General features: G+C 38.1%; 2 protein-coding genes across 2 annotated transcripts in view; one reads left to right on the forward strand and one right to left on the reverse strand.

Annotated features, from left to right (window-relative positions):
- The window catches only part of LOC127433694 (membrane-associated phosphatidylinositol transfer protein 2-like), a 694,725-nt gene that overhangs the window by 244,391 nt on the left and 426,962 nt on the right, over positions 1-23,372 (forward strand). The gene's annotated exons all lie outside the window — the stretch shown is intronic.
- LOC127433697 (zinc finger SWIM domain-containing protein 6-like) overlaps positions 1-23,372 on the reverse strand; it is a 90,862-nt gene that overhangs the window by 36,050 nt on the left and 31,440 nt on the right. Inside the window, exon 2 of the mRNA XM_051685813.1 lies at positions 1,772-2,128. Coding sequence (XP_051541773.1) covers positions 1,772-2,128 — 357 coding nt within the window. The remainder of the gene's footprint in view (positions 1-1,771; positions 2,129-23,372) is intronic.

Genomic DNA, 23,372 nt, shown 5'->3' on the forward strand with positions numbered 1-23,372 from the left:
AACCCCGAAGCCCAAACAACGGCTGATGATTTAAAACGCCATCGACAGCGCTGAGGGTCTTTAGTAAAGATTTATTAGACGCCACATCAAACCAGCTTCCTGCATTCCAGGCGTGACCTCACACAGGCCCAGGCTGATGAAAGAACTTCCTGTTTCTTCCATTCTGAAATGTGTTGTATGCTGATGCCCCCCCCAATAGTTGCCACATCTGCTTTAGATTTCCCCTTCCCGACAAAAGAGAAATATAATATGTCCATTGTGCCTTAAATCTATAGGAAAAGAAAGATTTGTCTATTCTCACCTAGCATTTTGATTGATGTCATCAGGCCCTGGGACCACAATATTTGATAACACCAAATAGCTCTGACAGCCTCAGCAAAACTTAGAAACTGTGCAAATGCTATGAAAATGTGTATGCATCAATAGTTGTAAGCCAAAATCATTTTTCAAGGGATCATATCATATTTGACGCACTATAAACCATTTAACCTATAAACCACCCAGACCAATCCCGGACCATAATATGGAATATTCCTACCACTGGAGCAATTCAAGCTTAAAGTACCTCCTGTTTTCAGCAGGGGGCAGTAAGCAAAACTCCAACTGTATATTGGCAACGCGCAGCTCTACAGAGAACAAACCACATTCAGGCTTGATTGACACTAGCGACAGCATAAGATGAGAACACGTTCTTGTGTTCAAACACAACTGGATGGAGCACAATTCCGAATGCAAGGATCGAGACGTGTTTTTCGAAGTTTTCAAATACATTTAATTGGCACGACGACAAAAAACAAAACGCAGTGTTTATTATGCAACGCAACCAAAGTGTGATGCACCAAAAGCGTCTGTCTGACGCAGGTGTACACGGACACGTCCTTAGACAAATCCTTATAATAAATCTATTTTTGGCAGATGGACGAAACCAATTACCAAATGGATTGCTGTGGACTGTAGACCACTGATAGACTAACATTCAAAAATATGGAAATACACAATATATTGCCATCTAAAAACACTTTTTTTTATTGTCTTACAAATGCAGTACTTGTCTGCCACAATAATGTAATGCATAAATATCTGAATTATTATTTGTATAATATACTGAATATTACATAAATAGTTTTATTTAAAAAATGATTAATGATAATTTAATCATTATTTATTGAATTATACTTATGTGAGGGGCTTTCTATATCTATTTATATACACGATTAATTGGATTTTTTATTTGGGGGGGGGATTTTTCCTCTTTTTCTCCCAATTTGGAATGCCCAATTCCCAATGCGCTCTAAGTCCTCGTGGTCGCATAGTGATTCGCCTCAGTCTGGGTGGCGGAGGACGAATCCCAGTTGCCTCCGCGTCTGAGACAGTCAACCCGCGCATCTTATCACGTGGCTTGTTGAGCGCGTTGCCACGGAGACATAGCGCGTGTGGAGGCTTCACGCCATCCACTGCGGCAACCACGGTCAAGTCACCATGCGCCCCACCGAGAACAAACCACATTATATCGACCACGAGGAGGTTACCCCATGTGACTCTACCCTCCCTAGCAACCGGGCCAATTTGGTTGCTTAGGAGACCTGGCTGGAGTCACTCAGCATGCCCTGGGATTCGAACTAGCGAACTCCAGGGGTGGTAGCCAGCGTATTTTACCACTGAGCTACCCAGGCCCCCACGATTAATTAGATTTAATAGGCATATTATGTAATTCGTAATTATGTAGTTCAAAAAAAATAAATAATAATTTATCCAAAAAGCCAAAACTCACCGTGCACTTGGTTGATTTCAGAGTTCTGTGAGAGGATCTCGTCTGCAAGTTTCTGGGCTGTAGGCAGAACTTCCGTGTGGTGGACGGTGATGAGATACTGCACAAACTTCTGTAGCTGGTCCCTGTTCATCTGGAATAGAGTCTCTGAGATGGGGAGGTGAAGTTTGACCTGCTCTGGCCGCCGTACGCGGTACAGGGACAGCGCCACCACATGGGCACAGTAAAAGATGTCTTTGTTTCCACAGCCACATGTTACGGACGTGATCTTGCAGCGGTCAAAGCTAATGGCTACGCTGCAAACCATCTCTGGTTCTGACGGCGTGGCGGGTTCTGTTACTGTGCCACTGAGATGAAAACCTACGAGAGAGAGAGAGAATAGTTATTATAATTCTTGCAATGTTTAATATTGTTTGAAATTCAGCTTTGTTCTAAGCCACAAACTAGAATTAAAATGACTGCAATTAATTCAGCCCAAACCACTCAACATACAGACTCCACTCAGACTTTGTTGTTTTATAGATAATTCCACAAAAACGTAGCAAAGTCAGTGACCTGACTTAGTTGCGTTTTTGTGAGGTTTACTTTTCTAATAGCGCACCTATTTTTGGGAGGTGCATGCTTCTTGTGATTATTTGTCGATAATTTCAACCTTAGGTGTGCTATTTTTTGTTGTTGTAAACCTTTAAGAAATTCAAGTTTCAAATGTGAAACTCCATCTGCACTGTTTTGGGATTATTTTTCTATGTAAAGATGAACATATGTGACCAGCAGTTTTATAAGCATCTCGAGCATAAGCACCTTAAAAGAACTTAAAAGAACACATTTTTAAAACGTGTCTCAAGACCTGCGTTCTGTTCCATTCTTTGGACTTTGTCCCGCATTTTAATTTTAGGACGCGTTCTGTGTGAACAACCCCTTACACTACTTAATTAACACAAAACCTGCGTTTACCTAAACTTCAACAATATTCTTTTGCAGCCTTGCAACCACGGCTGTTTCCTTCAGAAAATGGAAATCAAGTTTCGATATAAAAATCTTGAAAAGACAAACGGGCACCGTGCAAACAGTAAGAGAGAACATGGAGCTTTACTGTTGGCGAGCAGATGTCTATAAGTGTGTAAGGGGGTTGACAGAGTGTGGGCGATGTGGGCGGAGCTGCTCAGTGACTGGCGCGTGCCACTACAAAAGGCAGCATTGAATAATGCAACTGCTCATTTGAATATCATTTGAAATGACCTTGATGCTGATCCAAAAGAGGCGGAGAATCATACATTTACTAGGAAGTAAAGTAGACACTAATGAGTGCGTCCCAGCCGCCCATCGCCCAGAGTTGCACTGTGCCTGTCTACAGCCAACTTCACTTCCTGCTAGGGGTGTTTCCGATATTCAAGCACAAAAAAAGTATACCAGGAACCAAACGACAACACTGATATATTCTGAAATCCGTAAGCACAAACGCTGCTTCCAAAAGCTTGTTTGTGTATATGCTGAACATTAATGTATCAGAACTTGTGTGACTTCCTTTCCATGACACACAGTAAGAATGGCCAAACTGTTCTTTTTTTTTTTTTTTTATACAAAGAAAGCAAAGAGATAAGGGGCTGTCAAGCACCAAAAAGAACAATAAAGGCACCATAAAAGTAGTCCATGAGACTCGATTTCTCCTTTTGTGTTCCACAGAAAATATTCATACAGGTTTGAAATAACATAAATGACAACAATCTTCATTTTTGGATGAACAATTCCTTAAAGATATGTTTGAATATGCACAACAGACTACCACAAATCTGAAAGAAAACAAAACATGAACAGTTTATATTTCAGTATTTTGGGTTACATCAAATTTTCTCCTGCCTTAAGAGCAAATGTGACTCCTCACTGTTAAATACCACATATCCTGTTAGCAGTGGGAGTTACTCACTATTACAACACAGAAAAAGGGAAAAAGGGATGAAGGTTCAAGTTTCACTTCCTCTCTTGGTGTGCTGACCCAGCAGTGTCCACCTATACTCCCGCTTTCCGTAATGCTAAATATACTCGATCACTTGAGAAAAGCTTTTGCTTGTAGGATGTGGGACAAGAGGACGCCAGGAGCGATTTTGTAACAGGGAGTTCAAGCGTTCAAAAAAATAAAGCACAAAAAGCCTTTAACACATTCTTTCTGTACACAGAAGGCAGTACACAGAGGAACTGGCTGATGGTGCTTTCTTCCATGTTTACGCCAATAATGCTTACGTAAGGTATCATTTTATCTGCTGTTTGCACTGGTATTGTGAAGGGTTGAGTTGGCGAATGCAGTTTTTTGGAAATTAGGCTGCAGAAACAACAGCTTAAACCAGCCTAATCTGGTCTGCTGGTCTTACCTGGTTTAGGCTGGTCTCTCAGCCTGGCCAAGTTGACGTTCTGCTAGTTTAGCTAGTTTGACAAGCACCCAAAACCACTCTAAAGACCATCAAACCAATTTAGGCTGGTGGTTTCAGCTGTTTTTTTTCAAAATAAACGTGACACCAGTTTTAGATGGTCTAACCGAAAATAGACATGTTTAGACTTCTAAAAGTGCTTCGAAGCACTTCAAGAAACAGTTTATCTACGCAAGAAACAAACCAAAAAAAGTGACGTTTCTTATATCACGCTGCAAATCAACTAATTACACAGGCGGTCTCAAGGTGGCCACTTACTCCATTCTGTTCACTCATCAAACACAAACACTAACTCTCAGACGAAACTTCTCAGCAGTGAGCTTCATAATCAAAATTATTTTTTCCTCCAAAACGCTCCCCAAGGAAGGGGAAGGTAGTAATGAAATGAAGCGTACATTTGGAAGCCAATGTAACCAAACTCAGGACAGATTTAGCTATTCGTCTAATAATCAACAGCAGCACGTGTGATAATGTTGTAAGTGGTAGTATTAACAGACAACACAATGTTCGAATTTCTCAAAACAGGGTGTATCTCATGAAATAACGTCTGGGGCCACGTCCACACCAATACGTTTTAATTTGAAAACGCACCGATTTAGCTACATTTACGCCTCTTATCCACACTAGAATGGCATTTTCCTCCACCGAAAATGGAGTGTTTTGAAAATGCTCTCCATTACTGCATGTGGCCAGAATTGTGCAGTACAACAAACACCACCATGATGTATAAATTATTTGCAATTTATTTATTTTTTCCACATAACAGTAATGAAAATTAGACGTTTTTGCGTTTCGATACTAAGAATTAGTCCTTAACTTTCATTAAAATAATTTACATATATGAATTGGGTAGACTTTTGTATCCAAAGCAACTTGAAGTGCATTCAAAATATATTTTTTCAGTTGTGTGTGTTCTCTGGGAATGAATTTAACATTTATTTCTAAACTATATAAATACACACACACACACACACACACACACACACACACACTCACTGAGCACTTAATTAGGAACACTATGGTCCTAATAACCCGTTATCTAGAATAGAGTTTATATCGTTTGTAAACATTAGCTAGCCAGCAAGATAATTTAGCGCTGACAACTCACCGACCTGAGTTGTTTCTCCACTAACAGCGGGACGATGTCCCAGCACACCGGCCATGATCTTGAACCGTGAAAGGTTAATTCTTTGGGCAACGCATTGTCCATTTTAACAAATTTGTACTGTACCCGCAATTTTTTATTTTTCTCGAACCTTTATCGTTGTGTGCCGGATACACAACCAAAAGTTTGCCAAAACTCCACCTTTGACATTGATCCCGCCTCAATCCCCAGTTGGCCATGTTTGGTCCAAGGGTAATCGGTGGCCAAAGGCCACTGGAATGCAACTGGCCCTGGCATGCACTAGCATGCCCTAATTTGGCCCGATAATGGAAACGCAGCTACTGTGTCGCTGTGGTGCTATGAAAATTTCTCTGTTTGTTTTGAGTGACCCCTTTAGACGCAAAAAAGGGGCGGGACTATCTCTTTGTTTGGCCAACGGCAGGCGAGGGCATATTCAGAAAGCTGCTTCGAAAATAATGTTTATTTTTGCAATTCCATTCGGTGGTACTAATGTCGCAGAAATTACATACTTCAGCTTTAAGAAATGTCCTGGTCATATTTTACCTAAAAGCGTTTGGATTTTTGTGATATTCACTCATCCAGGTCTTTGAAAAAGGGAAGTAATTTCTTAGCAATTACTAGTCTAGAGTATGAATATATTGTGTCTTTGGGTTGTCAATGGCTGTGGGTAAATCTAACAAAACTCACACACTAAATAGTTTTCCTGGCATGAAGGCATTTTAGGAGACTGGGGAACTCTTTAACGAGCTCCCGGTATCAGGAAAGGATGTCATACGGGGAGAGCGCGTATTCTCTCGAGCTTTCAGATCTCGCGAGGAGCTTAATCTCCCGGACAGTTCGTCTGAACTCCGCCATCTGTCAGCGTGGGTTAAAGGCGGCCGCATGTTTCCTGCTGTTCTCAGACAGACTGGTAAATAATTAGCTTCACCTCCACTCTGCTCACAGCTTCATGAAACATCACTGTTTTATGCTGGATTAACTGGCGAAGAACTAACCACATGAAGCTCGTTGCCTTCTCTAGATGCTCCTGAACCCAATCAATGAGAAAGAGAAGAAATATTTGTTTAGTTGGAGTCGAATTCTCATTTCCACTAGAATCAAGGCTGTACCAACCATTAAAATTAAGGGAGAACCCTTCCCACCAATACCATGATTTACAGGCAATCGATAGCAACCATTTTTACAATTACCAATTCTTAAAATTATTTCTCAAAGAAATGTCTGGGTCACATTTGACCCAGTTTATTAGAATTAGGCTTCATTTTCTTTATGCACTATATAATTTCTTTTCTTTTTTTTTCCATTTTAATTTTCCATTTTCCACATTGGAGTGCTCATTTTTCCTCATTTTTGTGAGATTCATCCAAAGGCCGTTTTCTATCATAAATGGTTGTAATTATGCTACAAGCCCACACACAACAGAAAGAGACAGCTAATGCAGTTTTGAGGTACCTTGCACGTGGTACAATGACATTTATTGGGGTTTTATGACAAATAATTATACCTTGCATCGTATATCACACTTTTATAAGCTCTGGCTGGCAGACTAATAACGTGCATGCTGATAGGTCTGTGAGTTATGTCAGAGCCCCTCCTAAAGGGGAATTTACTGCCCGGACAGTTAATATTAAAGGCAGAGTTAATGGAATCACTGGGGCAACAGGACAATTAGTATAACTTTAATTAAGACATTTTCTCTGTGGTCAGTTTTATTCAAGTACTTAAAGAAGATTACCAACTGGCAGAGCAGGACAATCTATAGCTAATACACAACTTGGGATGGCAGAAAATTACAAGCTAGAAATACTAACTTGTTGATAAAAATATGCTAAAATAAGCTGATCTAAGAGTTTGAATCTTACCCCAGATAAGGTCAGGATTTAGATTAGGCCAAGTCAAATTTGTGGATAAAACAACAGCTTATGGAATTAGATTTTGCACAAAACCTATCCAGAACATGTTCAAAACTCAAAAGGACGAATTAAGAAATTATATCCGTTTAAAACGTTTGTCATTTTAGGCAATACTTCGGCTTTCTGTGCGCCAGTACGTGTTCAACGCATGTGCAATACAATTATTGCAAGCCCTTACAACATTTAATCATGTACAGTAAATAAATTATAGGTATCTACAATAAAATTTGTAATAATTAAAAATGCTAATACTTTATATCAGCAAATTGCATTTGCACTGTTAAAATTGTTAATTCTTAATATCAAAAACAACATCATAACGTCTCTTGATATCAAAAATGGAATTTCAACTAGTAAAAGTCTTCTTTAACTGCATTTTCTCTAGTAAAATTAAACAATGCTCAATCATTCACAACTGTTCAAACTGCAATTACAGATATCAGTAATCTATTTCTTAAGGGGGCCTGGGTAGGTCAGTGAGTACTGAAGCTGACTACCACCCCTGGAGTCGCAAGTTCGAATCCAGGGTATGCTGAGTGACTCCAGCCAGGTCTCCTAAGCAATCAAATTGGCCTGGTTGCTAGGGAGGGTAGAGTCACATGGGGTAACCTCCTCTTGGTCACGATTAGTGGTTCTCGCTCTCAAAGGGATGTGTGGTAAATTGTGCATGGATCAGAGAGTAGCATGAGTCTCCACATGCTGTGAGTCTCCACAGTGTCATGCACAATGAGCCACGTGATAAGATGCGCGGATTGACGGTCTCAGAAGCGGAGGCAACTGAGACTTGTCCTCCGCCATCCGGATTGAGGTGAGTAACCGCACCACCACGAGGACCTACTAAGTAGTGGGAATTGAGCATTCCAAATTGGGGATAAAAAGGTGATAATAAATAAATAAATAAATAAAATAATTTATTCCTTACTAGTAAAAATTATAATTTTTATATAATAATTACATTGTTATTACAAATGTTTATTCCTATTACAACTAGTAAAAATGCTAATGTTAATTTTAACATGTTAGATTTAGTATTTCAGATATCTGGAAATAGATTTCAGATTTCAATAAATTGAAAAGTAATTAAAAATAGCACAGCAATTACTCACTTCACCTTGAAAATGAAGTCAACATTTGATCAAATATAGGCAATTTAGTCGTAAATGTGCTTTAACCTCCTGAGACCTCTGTGTGACTGCTGTGTGCATTTTCCATTCCTCTTTTTGATTTGTAACTAGTGGCCACACGCAAGTATGACAGTATGTGTGTATATTCACACACACACACACACACTTTGTATGTATGTATATATATATATATATATATATATATATATATATATATATATATATATATATATATATATATATATATATAATTTAATTAGTCCAAAATAGTTTTCCTACAATTTTATGGCCACATTTGTGGACAGTGGGACTAAGTTGTGAAATTGTAAATAATAGCAAGCTATAGAAAGTCTGATTTTTTTTTTTTTTTTTATCTAATTGTTTATAATATTTCCAGGAGTGTTGGTTATTCATGTTTTTGAGACATTACAGACATTACATCAGAAATTAGAATAAATAATTCTGATTCAAGGTAATAACCAGCATCATCCAATCACTGCCAACCATGTTAAAATAAAATGATACATTATAAATTCTGAATCTATGTACTGATTATCATTGTCCCATGTCTGCCAAACATGTTAAGCGGTCCAAACATCATCTGCAGCCTGAAACTGAACTTTAAATAGGAAGTTTGTATTGAATGCACTTGAGCTCTAAGATGCTCCCTTGCTCCCTATTTAGTGAATGACTTAACCTCCAGTGTGCTGTCTGTCTGCACTGGTCTCAGAACAGTTTGAAATGCACCTTATTTTCATCCTAACTCCATAGAAAGTCTCTGAAAGCAACATTTTCCAGTTTTTGGATGCATCCATTAATTCTCAATGTAATAATGCACAGTGAATGTTATTTTAACTGAAATACAGTCCACAAATGTGCTCATTGTGTTTAACAGCGTGCCGTTTAGCGATAAATTGCTCATTGTAAAAATGGCATTTCAGATGAAACTAGAGACTTTTATCTTTATCTTTTGACTCAAACAGGTTTCAATGTAAAACTTAATTAGGTTTCTTAACAGATGTAGTTTTGTTGTCGTTTCAACCAAAGACAAACTCCTCTGCGATCGCCGCCATGTTTTGTCACACGACTCTGTATGTCGAAAGTGTAACCGTTTACTGACAGCACAGAGTCTCCTGAACGGAGATCAGTCGGTTTAAATGAAATCAAATTATGCATTGCATATAGCGAAGCCAAAATACAACGCACGAGGTTAAATCATATGCAGCGTCACAAGGCAAAAAAAAGTTACATTTTCTTTATGCAAAATACAATTTCTTATTTTTTCTTTTTATTTTAGGGTGAAATGTAACCTGAACGTGTTGTCGTGAGATGTGGAGGACAAGTGCAATGCAATGTATTCAATACAGAGCTGCAGTATTTGCTGTGAGGACTTGACAGTAGCAAGTTTTAGGAGATTGATAACTCTTCGTTTCCTGGCCGACAGCGGGGCTAGTCACTCTCACACACCCTGACAAAGTAAATGAAGAAGAATGGCTAGCCGGGCTTTTTTCCGCCCGCAAAAAGCAGATCAGAAATGTGTGCAGACCCCACGTTACCAGAGATGGACAAGTCTGAGTGCTTTGCAAAACGTCTACCGTAAATCCTCTCCTGTTGAACGTCGGAGCACTACATCCCATGCCATCCCTCAAAAAGACATGCATCTAACCTTTCCAAACCGTAAACGACCTTTTCAAGCATTTCCATTTCAAAATGTCCAATTAGCTTTGACCTACACATCCAAAAGACAGATCTGTGGCGTTGGGCGTCAAGAAATGCAGTACAGCGAATAAACAAGGAGCGTTTTGGTGATGAACATGTTTCAAGCATGCTTCCCTGAATAAACAGAAGGGGTGGGCTGCCACAAATGTGTACATCTAAAAGAATTTAAACATCAAAAAAACTATACATTTCATTTTAAATGAATTTAAAAGGTGAACTGGTCTTTGTTTACAGGTAATATATGAGTGAGATTGTATTCTTTGTTCCCATTCTAGGTACAAAGAACAAACAACCCAGCAACGAGTTTACTGAAGGAGTGTCTACATTGCTTGTTCTCACAGGGAAACCTACAAAGCATGGCTTGATGCTGCTAAAGAAAACAAACAAGTGGTTTCCATTGTGCTAAAGAGATCGGAGTGAGGGACTGTTTGCTTTGGGGATGATGGCAGCGATTTGAAACATGGTGCTTAATGATGCACGTGTTTTGGCATTTACCTTTTTAGGCCAGTACACCAATAAAACACGGCCCTCATTTTATTCCCCGCAACATACAAAAGAATGACATGAATTTAATGTGATTGTGTGCCTCTATAGTTTACCTGGACGATTCCTGGTAGGAATTGATACCATAAGGAATTTAACCTAATTTAATCAAGGCTATTTACGATTCCATTTAACAATTCCAGTTCTTCTTTCAGTCAATTTGATGAAGAAACAAAATGGACGATGTTTGGAAAATAATAATTCCATTCGCTATCTTCAGAAGTCTCTTGTTAAATTATGAAATAATTTCACACTTCAACAGAACAATACTTTAAATAGTTTAAAAAAGTGGTAACAGTACTTTCTGCTTGAACGTTGATCTTTAATTCACATGCACAGCCGACAGAAAATAAGGCATCATAACAATGGCTCAGACGCTTACACTGAATATTTTATTACGATGTTCCATCCACATCAGCGGAAGAATGCAAACATTCTAACGTAAACGGATGTCAAGAAAATTATTTGATTCCAGTACTTTCTAGGCCACATCCACACTAATCCGTTTTCAGTTTCCTAACGTTAACGTTTTCCCAAAGCATCCGGGACTGAAGGGCGTTTTCGAAACGTCATTCCAGTGCAAAACGTAGCAAAATCAATGCAAAAATGTATTCGTGTTGACACGACCTTAAAAATGGAAACCCAAACCTCGATTCCCAATCTTATTCCGTTGTTCATGACAAGGACACTTATCTATTCATTAGCGGATCAGATGAACCGGTTCACAAATTTATCTAAATTATGAATTCCTTACAGTAAATAATAATTAAAAGAAACTACGACAACAACAAAACCAAAAAAAACAAAACTAGAAAGAATCAATTTCCTCTGAGCCCAGCATGGTTAGAAAATATGGGCGTTTTTCAGGAACTCATGTGCAAGTTATTAAATGCTGACATTTCGCACCCTTTATGGCCTTAAGGTTGGTCACTAGAGAGTTCCCAAAGAGGCCAGTGTGTCTCGAAAGTGGCCAATTTTAGCCTGCGCCCACACTGCGCTGTTGTCCCAGAAACAAAGTTAACCGTGCTGAAACCCTCACCAGTTCTACCTAAACGAGTTTGTTTTCTTCTACAGACCACCCAAACACAAGGGAACACATCTAATGCATTTTTTTACACAGCAGTTACCGTCTGCTAAAACGGTCGACAGTGATTACTACCATGTTCCTCTCTGCTCACCACTTCAGCCCAAAAAATTAGATGTTGAAAATATATACGCAAACTCAAATAACAGTAGCCAAATATAGACAACATATTTCCACAAAAATATGAGGCAGCTAAAAAACCTCAACCGAGGTCAAGGAGTTGTATCTCTGCTTGTAAATTAAATAATTTATCTCATGAGACATATGAAAAAAATAAAAATAATGACTGTGTAATTGCTGCCTCGAATTACTCCAGTTGAGGTCAGTGGTCGCAGCACATATATATTTAATTTACTATTCAGTTTATTTTCTAATATCAAACATCATTCAAACAGAACATATGTTACACAGGAGAAAAGATGTGTCCATAATCTGTCATCCAAACTTTAAAGCCCTTTATGTGCTTAATTTTACAGTGCAATGCCATAAGCACTGTTTAGACTATAGAAGGCTCATCATTACTGTGGTTAGGTCAATGCAGCTAGTCTTTCTAAAAAATAAATAAATATTATAGTATTTTTTTATATGAAAAAATAGTAGCCTAAATACATTTAGAAACTTTAACTACAACTGCCACAGTTTGAGAGGTTTGACTTCCTCCATAGCACTTGAAACTAAACAGTTCTCACAATAATTCAAATGGGTCACTTCAGTTTTGTGGTCTGCGCCGCGATATCGAGGGAAGCCCATCTGACACGCGAGCGCTCCAGAGTAGGTTAGAGCAGAGCAGATCCTTGGCGCGAGTGGTTCTGCGCCTCACTCGTGCACGATTCCCATCGCAGTTTCAGATGATAAGCTTATTCACTGCATATAAAGTTAAGAACATGAGATTAATATCATTAAATTTGACTCAGCGGCCCAAAATTTCACTTGGGACATTTAAAAATTTAAATGAAGGAAGGACCCTGGCATTTCTTTCTTTGCTGTCCGCGGCCCATTTCAAAGACCCAGTTGAGAAACACTGCTTTAGAACATTAGCAAATACTTCAGTAAATTTAATTCTCCATCAGCCAAATACTTGTCTAATCAAATTAGTAAATTCCCACTAAATGGAATATAACAGACGTCTTCAGTAGAGTTGAGTTAACTTGGGATAAAACTTAAACAGGCTAGATTGTTAACAAATATTTTAGATGTCCCCAAAGACAATCAGTTACAAATGTAATCTTTAGTCAAACATTATTCTGATTTAAAGACCCCATGAAATTGTTGACGTCCACAATAAAAAATTGCTGACAAAAATTTCCAATGTGGAATAGTCGTTTGATCTCATGTTACGTTAAATGAGATCACATTAAACTCTAATGATGATGCCTGAGAGCAGCACTGCAGTTCAGACGCACTCTTAACTTTCCAAACAGCTTCAGGTGATGTAGATCGCAAAGTATGAGGGAATTACACAAAAATACAAAATAAGTAAATACAGAAGCACTCTCATTGTGGAATAAGCAGAACCGGAGCTCTTTACAGGAAACACCCCGGCGTTACATCTTAAATGCAGTTATATTTAACGCGTTATAGCTTTATTAAAGTTCAAATAATACGGAAACAGGTCATTAAATAACTACAAACTCCAAAACTGGCATTTCTCTGCGGTCAGAGCCTCTTCTATGAGTTGCGCGAATGTCCCGATCAAAGGGGGAGAGATTGAAACTGCACCCGGCTGATGCACACTCACGGGGAAGCTCATCCCTCAAGCGCACACGCTTAATGCAGCTAGATTATAAAATGATGGCTCACGACTTAATCATTATATATGTGTCACTGTGCATTTCTTATTGTGAAGAAAATTGGCAAGACGCAGCTTTATTAATAAGAGAGAGTTTGTTTTTTGGTGAGTTAAAGATGGATTGAAGTGAACAGAAAGGTGAGAGAGGGTAGTCTTCACCCCATTATACATTGCAACAAAATACATTTTTGATTTGTTTTTGTTTTGGCTTGTTTTCCAATATAAATATCTAAAACTCCTTTAAAACAACGTATATTTACTTTAGCAGCTATACTGCAGAAGAACAAATTGTTATCTGAGAATGTTGAATATAATATTAAAAATACAAATATATTAAAATATCTAAAACTCCTTTAAAAAAAAGATGCATTCTCCTGAGAAGCAGCATATAAAGATATTTAGACTTGCTTTTAGAGAATAGATCTTGAATAAAAGTATATTTTGTCTTTACTGCACTCGCAGAAGTATAACCAAGTGAAAAAATACACTTATATACAAAATACACTTATATTTAAGATACATTCTCTTAAAGAAAGTCTAAATATCTTATATGTTGCTTCTCAAGTAAATGTATCTTATTTAAAGAATTGTTAGACAATTTTAAATGGAAAACAAGACAAAAACACTTAAGAATAGGATTTTTTGCAGTGAATTTCTTTACCGAGTTAAACTTAAAGCATTTTTCCCCCTTTAATTCAGTGATTTTTAAAAGATGATTTTGTCCGCTTTATTGTTGGCAAGCACGTTTAATACAAACTTTTAAGTCGGGGCACAAGCTGAATAATCGGTTAAGAGCTAATGATTAACCGTTGCAATAATCGCCGAATAATCGTTCTAATAACAGTTAGATTAATCGATTATCAAAATAATCGTTAGTTGCAGCCCTAGTGCCTACGTGTATGTCAATGCGTCTGCGTAAATGTGTGTCTATCTTGGTGTGTGGTCCAATCTGTAAATGGCGTACCACTGGTCTGAATGAAGGCCAGACTGGTTTCTCTCCTCTGCACCAGGGGCCTGGAAAAGCACAGCTGCAGCCCAGCGGTGTTTTCATAACAATCAGCCTTTATCGTGCCACACGGGGCCCCACCGACCAACCACCTACTCTTGCAGGGGCCCCGTCTTGCACTGCTCCGTTTGTTCAGAGTATCACTTTCCCAAAACACATGAGAGAGGGGGAATCGAATCAGGAACTTCATGCCAAACCGCTCCTACACATGCACACTCACTGCTACACTGCAAAAATCTTTCTTACTTATTATTTTTGTATTGTTGTAAAGTAAAAATTTCTAAAAAAAAAAAAAAAAAAACACCTTAAAACAAGATACTTGAAAAGCAAAATTGACAAAGCTGTTAAGATATATGTTTGCAGAGAGTGCATCTTAAATCCAGTTTAATTTTTTTTTACCCCATTGGCAAATTTTAGTTTTCTTGTTTTGAGCATAAATCTAACTACATTTAGTGAGGTTTACACTTAAAACAAGAAAAAACTATTTGCCAATAGAGTATAAAAAAACCCCCATCAAAACAAGTTTTTGCTTCAAGTAAATGAATCTTGTTTAAAGGATGTTTATACATTTTTTAATGGAAAATGAGACAAAAATACTGATTAAGAAAATGATTCTAGCAGTGTACCCAAAAAAAAAAAAAAACAGATGTACACCTGTTTTCAGGGGTGGTCTCTGAGACGCTCTGTGCTCCTCAGTGTGGGTGGGTTGCACATTACAGATGAAATGGAAAACCAAGTTTTTGGAAACACATGGTGAGAGAAAAGCACCGAAGGCTACGGGCGAACCACTTCCCTAGAGTTCGGGATCTAAGCACTGCTGTGTGCAGACTACCTGCTGTTAAAACATCCACATGTAATTGTACATCACCCCCCTGATTTATTAAGATGGCCAACACACACTGCACCTGAATGAGTCTCTCCTCTGAACAGCAGACCAAACACAGTGAAGAAAGCAACAACAGTATTTCAAAAGGAAATTAAGAGTACCATTGGTAGAACAGCAAGAAATTATTTATCTTTTCTTAAATATAATTGTAGGTTCTAAGCAAATATAATTTCCACCAAAATAACCCACAGTTACTACAATTAATGATATTATAAAATATGGAATGAGCAACCACTGTATTCCAATAAATTCATATCCTGAAAGCTTTCTGCAATGTTTGAAGGACATTAATTTATGGTTTTACAGTAGTAAAAATAATAGAACTAATAATATTTTGACAAAAACACAAACCACCAAATATAAAACTAAAACAAAAATAAAAAGCACAAAATAAATAAAACACAAAAACCAAACAACTAAAACAAACCAAAACCCAAGCAAAAAGACAAAACACAAAAACAAAATAAATAACACAACAAAAACAAAAACGCCACAAAAGATACAACTAAAACAAGACAAAAAACTAAAAACTAAAAGCACAAAACAAACAAAAACCAAACAACTAAAACCAAGCAAAAAGACAAACAAAAACAAAATAAATAACACAACAAAAACAAAACACCACAAATATAAAACTAAAACAAGACAGAAAACAAACAGCACAAAACAAACAGAAAGCAAACAACTAAAACAAACCAAAATATAATAATACAACAAAAACAAACAAAACGCAACAGCAAACAAAAAACAGAACCAGTATTGGCTAATTTACTAAATATTTAGCCTTCGATGTCCTCTTTCAAGTAAAACAAATCTTGCTGTGAAGAATCTAGGGAGAAGACAGATAAGGTAAGATAAGTTTTAAGCCTCGATACTGGTGGTATAAGCCCCTAAATATATCGTTCCTGCCCTTTTTCATGAGTGCTGGTCCCCTTTATAATTGGGGGGTGAGGGGGAGTGAGCTGACATTCAATCCATCCTGCTTAGGAAGTGTAAAACTATTATTTGGGACACACTTTTCTGCAGGGTCAGACTTGAGGTTCTAAGCACCAGCCATGCTAACCATTAGCATTAGCCGTCTACCACTGAACATAAAAGGCTGCTAGTTGGAGAAAAGATAAAAGATCTGTTCCAAACCCTAGTGACCTGCCTCGCTGTCTATGACTTCAAAAGGGTTCTTGCCCACAAGTCACCATCCGATGCGTCCTCAATACTCAGCCTGATCCAGGACACATCCGGGTCATTTTAAGCACTCTCTGTACTTGTGTTCTTGAGTATTGGTATTGAACTTCGGCAGTGGATGATGAGGTCGAACGAGTCCACGGGAACGCAAGAACATATAAGAATTAGCATGCTGCTAATCAAACAACATGATACTTTTATAGGCACAAAAATGCATATCAAACAAACACTGGGTAAAACGGTACATTTTTTATTACATTTAACTATTTTCTATCATTATTTTTTAGTACTGAATAAAACATGCTTGCATATCATTCCACTTACATGTCATTGACTACTTCTGCCTGAGTCAAAGACTTTCTAGGCAAAAACAGGGTGGAAATGTGAACCGTCTAACCAGTGTGAAAGCAGTTTGACATAGCTGAGGCCTGCTCGGTTGTTCTGGCTCTCTGTATGAGTAATATCACTGCTTACCACGACCATCCGCCCATCTCGCCACGTCCCAGCAATGGAGGTGTGGGCTCCGGGGAGGGGTGTGTGGTTCTCAAACTCGGGACCCCTCCCTGCCCATCAGGGCCCCAGGGGTGAGGGCAAAACGGCATTTAAAAATAGAAAGCAACATTCATGCCTGAGTTTGGGAAAGAGATCTTCTTTAAGGGAGTATTTCTGCATAATAGAAACGGTCTTTATGCTAAATTCACAGTCTACAAGGCCAAAGCCTTAAAAATTGTTTGGTAGTCAGATAATATAGCAATAAATCCAGCAAAGGCTGTGCGTTATAGTAATTTTACAATGGTAAGGAGAGTTCTTAGGCACAACAAGATGCAGAGTACCAAAAACTCTCTTAACCACAGTAAAATCATAATAAGGCACAACCTCACATGGGTTATTGCTTGTATAAAAAAAAAAAGGTAGCAGCAGATATATGAATATAGAGACCACAGCAATATATTTATTTAGACTAATTATTGGAATAAACAATTCTTCCACCAAATAATATAGTTCAATAGCCTGATTGTAGACCATTTATAGCAACACGGAAACATGCCACATTAATATAGAAAGTTTGGTCACAGTGGTGTGTATTTCTACATTTTACAATGACTTCAAATGTGGCACCTCCGGGGGCCTAGGTAGCTCAGCGAGTAAAGATGCTGACTTCCACCCCTGGAGTGGACTCCAGCCAGGTCCCCTAAGCAACCAAATTGGCCCGGTTGCTAGGGAGGGTAGAGTCACATGGGGTAACCTCCACGTGGTCGCAATAATGTGGTTCTCGCTCTCGGTGGGGTGCGTTGGGAGTTGTGCGCGGATGCCGCAGAGAATAGCGTGAAGCACCACACGCGCTACGTCTCCGCGGTAACGCGCTCAACAAGCCACGTGATAAGATGCGCAGATTGACGGTCTCAGACGCGGAGGCAACCGAGTTTTGTCCTCCGCCACCCGGATTGAGGCGAGTCACTTCACCACCACGAGGACTTGGAGCGCATTGGGAATTGGGCATTCCAAATTGGGGAGAAAAATAAATAAATAAATATAAAAAATAAATGTGGCTTCTCCAATCAGAATTGAGTATTTCATAAAATGTGGCAACAAAAGCATTGTTAGTCAGTTTATTTACATAAGTAAAAGGAGATTTTATTCTGTTGAATTGATTGATATTATTAGGGCATTACTAAGTATTAAATGCAACAAGTTCACTAGTTTTAAAACTAATTTTAGGCTTCAAGAACCAAATGTTTATTAGTCAAAAACAGAGGCATAGGCTCACTTGAGCAAGCTCGAGTTTTCACTTCCCTTTAGAGACGATTGCTCAGTTAGTATGCCTGGAATTTACACCCAGACTAACTGACTGGAAAACCTGACAAATAATGTGCACATGAGAAAAGACAGACAGACAAAGTCCGGAGAAAGAGAAAGACATGGAGATATACTGTATGTAGTTGAGGTGGAGAGAGAGAGACTGAGACTGTCTCCAAAACTGAAGGCAGCTGACCCGCAGCCTAGTCAGTCAATAGATAGGTTTCATCCACATATTTTTAGGCAAACTTTGGGATACTGCATAAAAATTTTAAAAAAAAGCTGGATGGAAACACCAAGATGTGAAAAAATAAAAAAAAATCTAAAATGCGCATTAAAACAAAAATACACTCGCTTGAGGTGGATTAATTTTTTTTCCAATAAGACTATAAACAAACTATGACAGAAACACATTTATCAAATATGTTCCTACCAAATTTAAATAGGAATACAGTTTTGCATAAAAAATTATATGTGACTTTGCCTCAACAAGCCATGTGAATAAACAATTAGTTTAGAGAATATCATTAATATACAGGGTTGGGGAGTAACGGAATACATGTAACGGAATGACGTATTTAAAATACAAAATATAAGTAACTGTATTCCACTACAGTTACAATTTAAATAACTGGTAATTAGAATACAGTTACATTCAAAAAGTATTTTGATTACTGAAGAGATTACTTTGCATTTTATTGTCATTTGTTTCATTTAATATTTAGTCCTTTCAGATGGAAAACATTTATACATATAAATGATGCGATCCAAAGTGCATTTGAACAGCGGTGAAACACTTTCTTATGATGTGTTACATTCATACGAGCAGACAGAGAAGTAAGTTTGAAGTAAGTTTGGAGCAGAAGAAATAGAAATAAACCTTGTGTAAATTGTCATGTGAACATGTAGCTTTATGCTAAGCTAAAATGCTATTTCTAGCCATTTTACAAGCACCTGTTACCAGACATGCTAATGTTTTTTTATCAAGAAAATCCAAGTTAATTGCTTTTTTTTTCTCTCTCTTGTAAAACCTTTGATATTATGGCAAAAATCTTATTCTTGATGAGAATTTTTGTATTGTTTTTCTGTAAAAAATATATATCCCTTAAAACAAGATTAATTTGCATTATCTCCTTTCAAAAGCAACACTGCATAAGATATGACTATAAGAGTTTTTATAGTCAAAACAAGTGAAAAAAATAAAATAAATCTACCAGTGCTGAAGTAGTAATCCAAAGTACTGACCTTGAGTAATCTAACGAAATACATTACAAATGACATTTTACAGCATGTATTCTGTAATCTGTAGTGGATTACATTTTAAAATAACCCTCCCAACCCTGTCAATATCATCGTATAGCTTCAGAAATGTTGCTCGGTAAATTCTGAAATACCAAAGCCTATCATCAAAATGATTGGCTAATACTACCCCCAGACACGCTTTCACTCCCAGACATAAGGCATCTGCCGTTGAACACTAGCAAACAAAGTTCATGTTCATGTGTTGTCAGGTATATTAGCAGACAAGAAGTTTTTTTGGGGATTTGGACATGTCTAGATGTATTCTTACTTCTGAATACTGCTTATAAAAGGCAGCAATTTTCAGCATTTGAACGCAGCCTGACAGTAAAGCTGGGGGTGGAGTGGATAAACCACACCCACATTCCAGACAGCCCCACCCCTTTTGCTCTTCAGTCAGATGCACTGCGGCCACAAGGGATGTGTTGCACTGGCAGTCAGTCATCTGCACTCACTCAACCTCTCTGACACACACACACAAACACACAAACACACAAACGTGCCAAAGACACTCCCCTGTGTGGCCCAACCCCGAACCGTGCCTGGCCCCGAGCTGAACTGCTCAACTGCTGCTGACGTCATGGCAACAAGGACGAGAGGCAAAGCATGAGGGGGTGGGTGAGAGAGAGAGAGAGAGAGAGAGAGAGAGAGAGAGAGAGAGAGAGAATTCCTAAACAGTAGACAAACCCACTGGTGGGAAGCTTAGAAAGCCCTCAGCTGTGGTGAAGAAAAAAGCGAAGGCTTGGCCGCATGCCAGACCTCTGAGCTCAGCATTTTGTAATGCACTTCCTTTTCGCTTAACAGCTTGCATAATAGCACAGGCCTCCACAGCCGCCAACCTTTAACTCTTTATTTCCTGGTCACTTTATTTTTTTTTTTTTTTTTACACGTGGTGGGGCAAAACAAATGGAGAATATTGCCCAAGACCAGTGCTGGAAAGTAGAGTAGCTATGCTACTAACTTAACTACATTTTTCAGTAGCGTGACAATATTTTTCAACAAGTAACACTACATTTGTCACACTGTAATATAGAACACAGCAAACGTCCTCTCTCTCTCATGTAGCACTGAGAAAACCAAATCTTTTAAGTGAATCTGTTCTTTCAGCAGTTCGTGTAAATGAACTGGTTAAAATAAACGATTCACTTATATTTAGCGTTGGGAACTCCATTTCATTTTAGTGAGCGGGAATAATATTATATTAACCATGACAGTAATAACCATGTCTAATTTTGTGGTAACTATGGTTTTAGTACAAATACCATGGTTAAACTATGGTTACTGTAGTAAAACAATGGTTAACTTTCGTAAGGGAGTGTCACCCTAATTCAATATATAGCTAACTAACAGGTGATATTACAGGTGAACTCCTGACTGCAGAATTAAATAATATCCAATTGTTATATATCTAAAAGATATTTTCTTATTATTATAGCTTCAATGCAGTTAGCTACTTTTGTTAGTAGCTTGTAGTGTAACTAACTACATTTTAAGAGTAGCTTGACTTCAGTTTAACTATAAGTTAAGAGTAGCTTGGAAAGCTACAGTTTCAAAGTGGCTTCCCCAACACTACCTGATACGCCTAAAAACAACCCAAAATGTCATTGTGGTAGAACAACATCATAGCAATGCATTATAAATGGGCTTCATAGAAAATGTTACCCAAATCTCTTTCCAAGAACCCAAGTAGTACCCATATCCTAGTTTCAAAAACAAGCGTCTCTTGGAAAGACTTGGGTTGTTTTTTTGTGAGGTGGTGAAATCAAAAATGCACAAAGCCACCCAGACATGTTCTTGCCCAATGACTACTAACATGTCATTTCAGATACGAAAATATCCTTTGAGAATTTGCCCATGAAAATGAATTCGTCAGCAGTAGCGCAGACAGACAAAGCCTTTGACGGAGGGATATCGTAGGTAATAGCTTTTGACACGGGACCGCCGTTCCACACCATTTCTGCATTACAGTCAAAATGCTCTCTCCACCATCTTCTACTCCCGCCCGTTCACACTGACGACCGACAGAAATGCAACAAGACGCTTCAACCAAGATCAGGTGGCGAGGGGACTGCTACGCCTTTGTGCATGCAGACCTCTTTAAAAAGTTCAATCTAAATTTCCTTTGAGGAAAGGAAGAGCTTGAGCAAGAATTTCAATTTGCCCATAAGACTACGATCTTATAAACGTTTATCAGCTTTTCATTGGTGCGTTAAAACACCGCCAGCCACCCAAGTCTATAATATCCCCCATCCTGGGGGAGAGACTATGTGCGTCAAAAAAAAGGGAGAGCAAATAGCATGTTTGAAAAGGTGAAACTTCACGGTATCGCCCACAAATAAGATTTAAATGTCACTCCAGAGAAGGAAGTCTCCTTGCCTACAAATTACACCTGACAGCGTCATGTCCCTGAATGTGGATGGGCTCTGCTATGAGAAAGGTCAGTGTATGTCGTCCGCTCTATTGCAAAGGATGGCAACAAGACTGAAAGATATGCTTTTGTGAAAGTACATGTATACTGTATGTAGCGAAAATCAGCCTGAAATATATCAGCCTGGCCGATTAATCGGTCGGTATTTGGCGACTTTGAAATCATGGTTGTAATCGTGTCCCCTTCACTGATTAGTTCTGCTTGCTGTCAATTCCAGAATATACCAGTAGCCTTGTCAATAAATAGTGCATGTTTTTCAGCCTTATTCATAAAACAAGCAAATTTTCTATAATACAAATGTTTGTATATGTTTGTCATTGTGTCATCTCATTTTAAATTGTTCCTAAAACCATTTACAAAAATGGCTGCATTGAATTAAATGTGACATTTTATGTAAGAATGGTTTTACGAACAATTTACAAAACATTTTTTAAAGCTACACTATGTAACTTTTTTTTGTTAAAAAATAAAATTGTATTAATGAGAGAGTGCAACAAGAATCCATCTTCCAAACCATGTCTTTACCCAAATACACTTTGATAAACTTATAATAATTATTTATATTATAAATATTTTAGAGCTGTCGGGATGGATTTCGCGGGAAATTGCATACATACGTCATTCGCCCGTCATATCCATACACAGAGAAAATAAGATCCGGCTACTGTAGCGAGTGTATGTTGTGGGAGTAGCTGAAACTGAAAGTTTGTCACAACGAACGAGAAAAATTGACCATGGATCATTCCAAATGGCAAACCTCCAGGGAATCACCGGTTGTAAAAACAAAGAAACCCTGAATAAAGCAGAGTCTACAAGCAAAATGGGAATGCAACAGAGTCCGTAATAAAACCCGAATCAACATCGTCTTAGCTTTTCACATGTGGCGACGACTGAAAGGATTTAAAAGCGACCCAGAGATAGCTTTTTTCTTACTCAACAGGTAAGATATTTTATTGATATGGTTTATGTTTAGTTGTGTAATCATGTCTGTGTGCGTGCGTGTGTGCGTGCAGTGAAATACAATAATTATACTGTAATCGGTGGTAGCAATCGTTATGGCTAATGTTATGAACGTTGCCTAACTTTTGTAACGTCATTTTATAATGTCCTTCCGCAAGACGCATGCAGTTTTATTTTTTAACTGCTAGAGGGCCAAATGTTACATAGTGTATCTTTAATTATTAAGACCATTTGTATTCAAGAAAATGCTTAAATAGTTTTCAAAAAATGATTTAAAATGAGACATACACAAAATGACAAATATAAAAAGGTTCTTACATAAATA

The sequence above is a fragment of the Myxocyprinus asiaticus genome, chromosome 43 (genome assembly GCF_019703515.2).
Source record: "Myxocyprinus asiaticus isolate MX2 ecotype Aquarium Trade chromosome 43, UBuf_Myxa_2, whole genome shotgun sequence".
In the NCBI taxonomy this organism is placed as follows: domain Eukaryota; kingdom Metazoa; phylum Chordata; class Actinopteri; order Cypriniformes; family Catostomidae; genus Myxocyprinus; species Myxocyprinus asiaticus.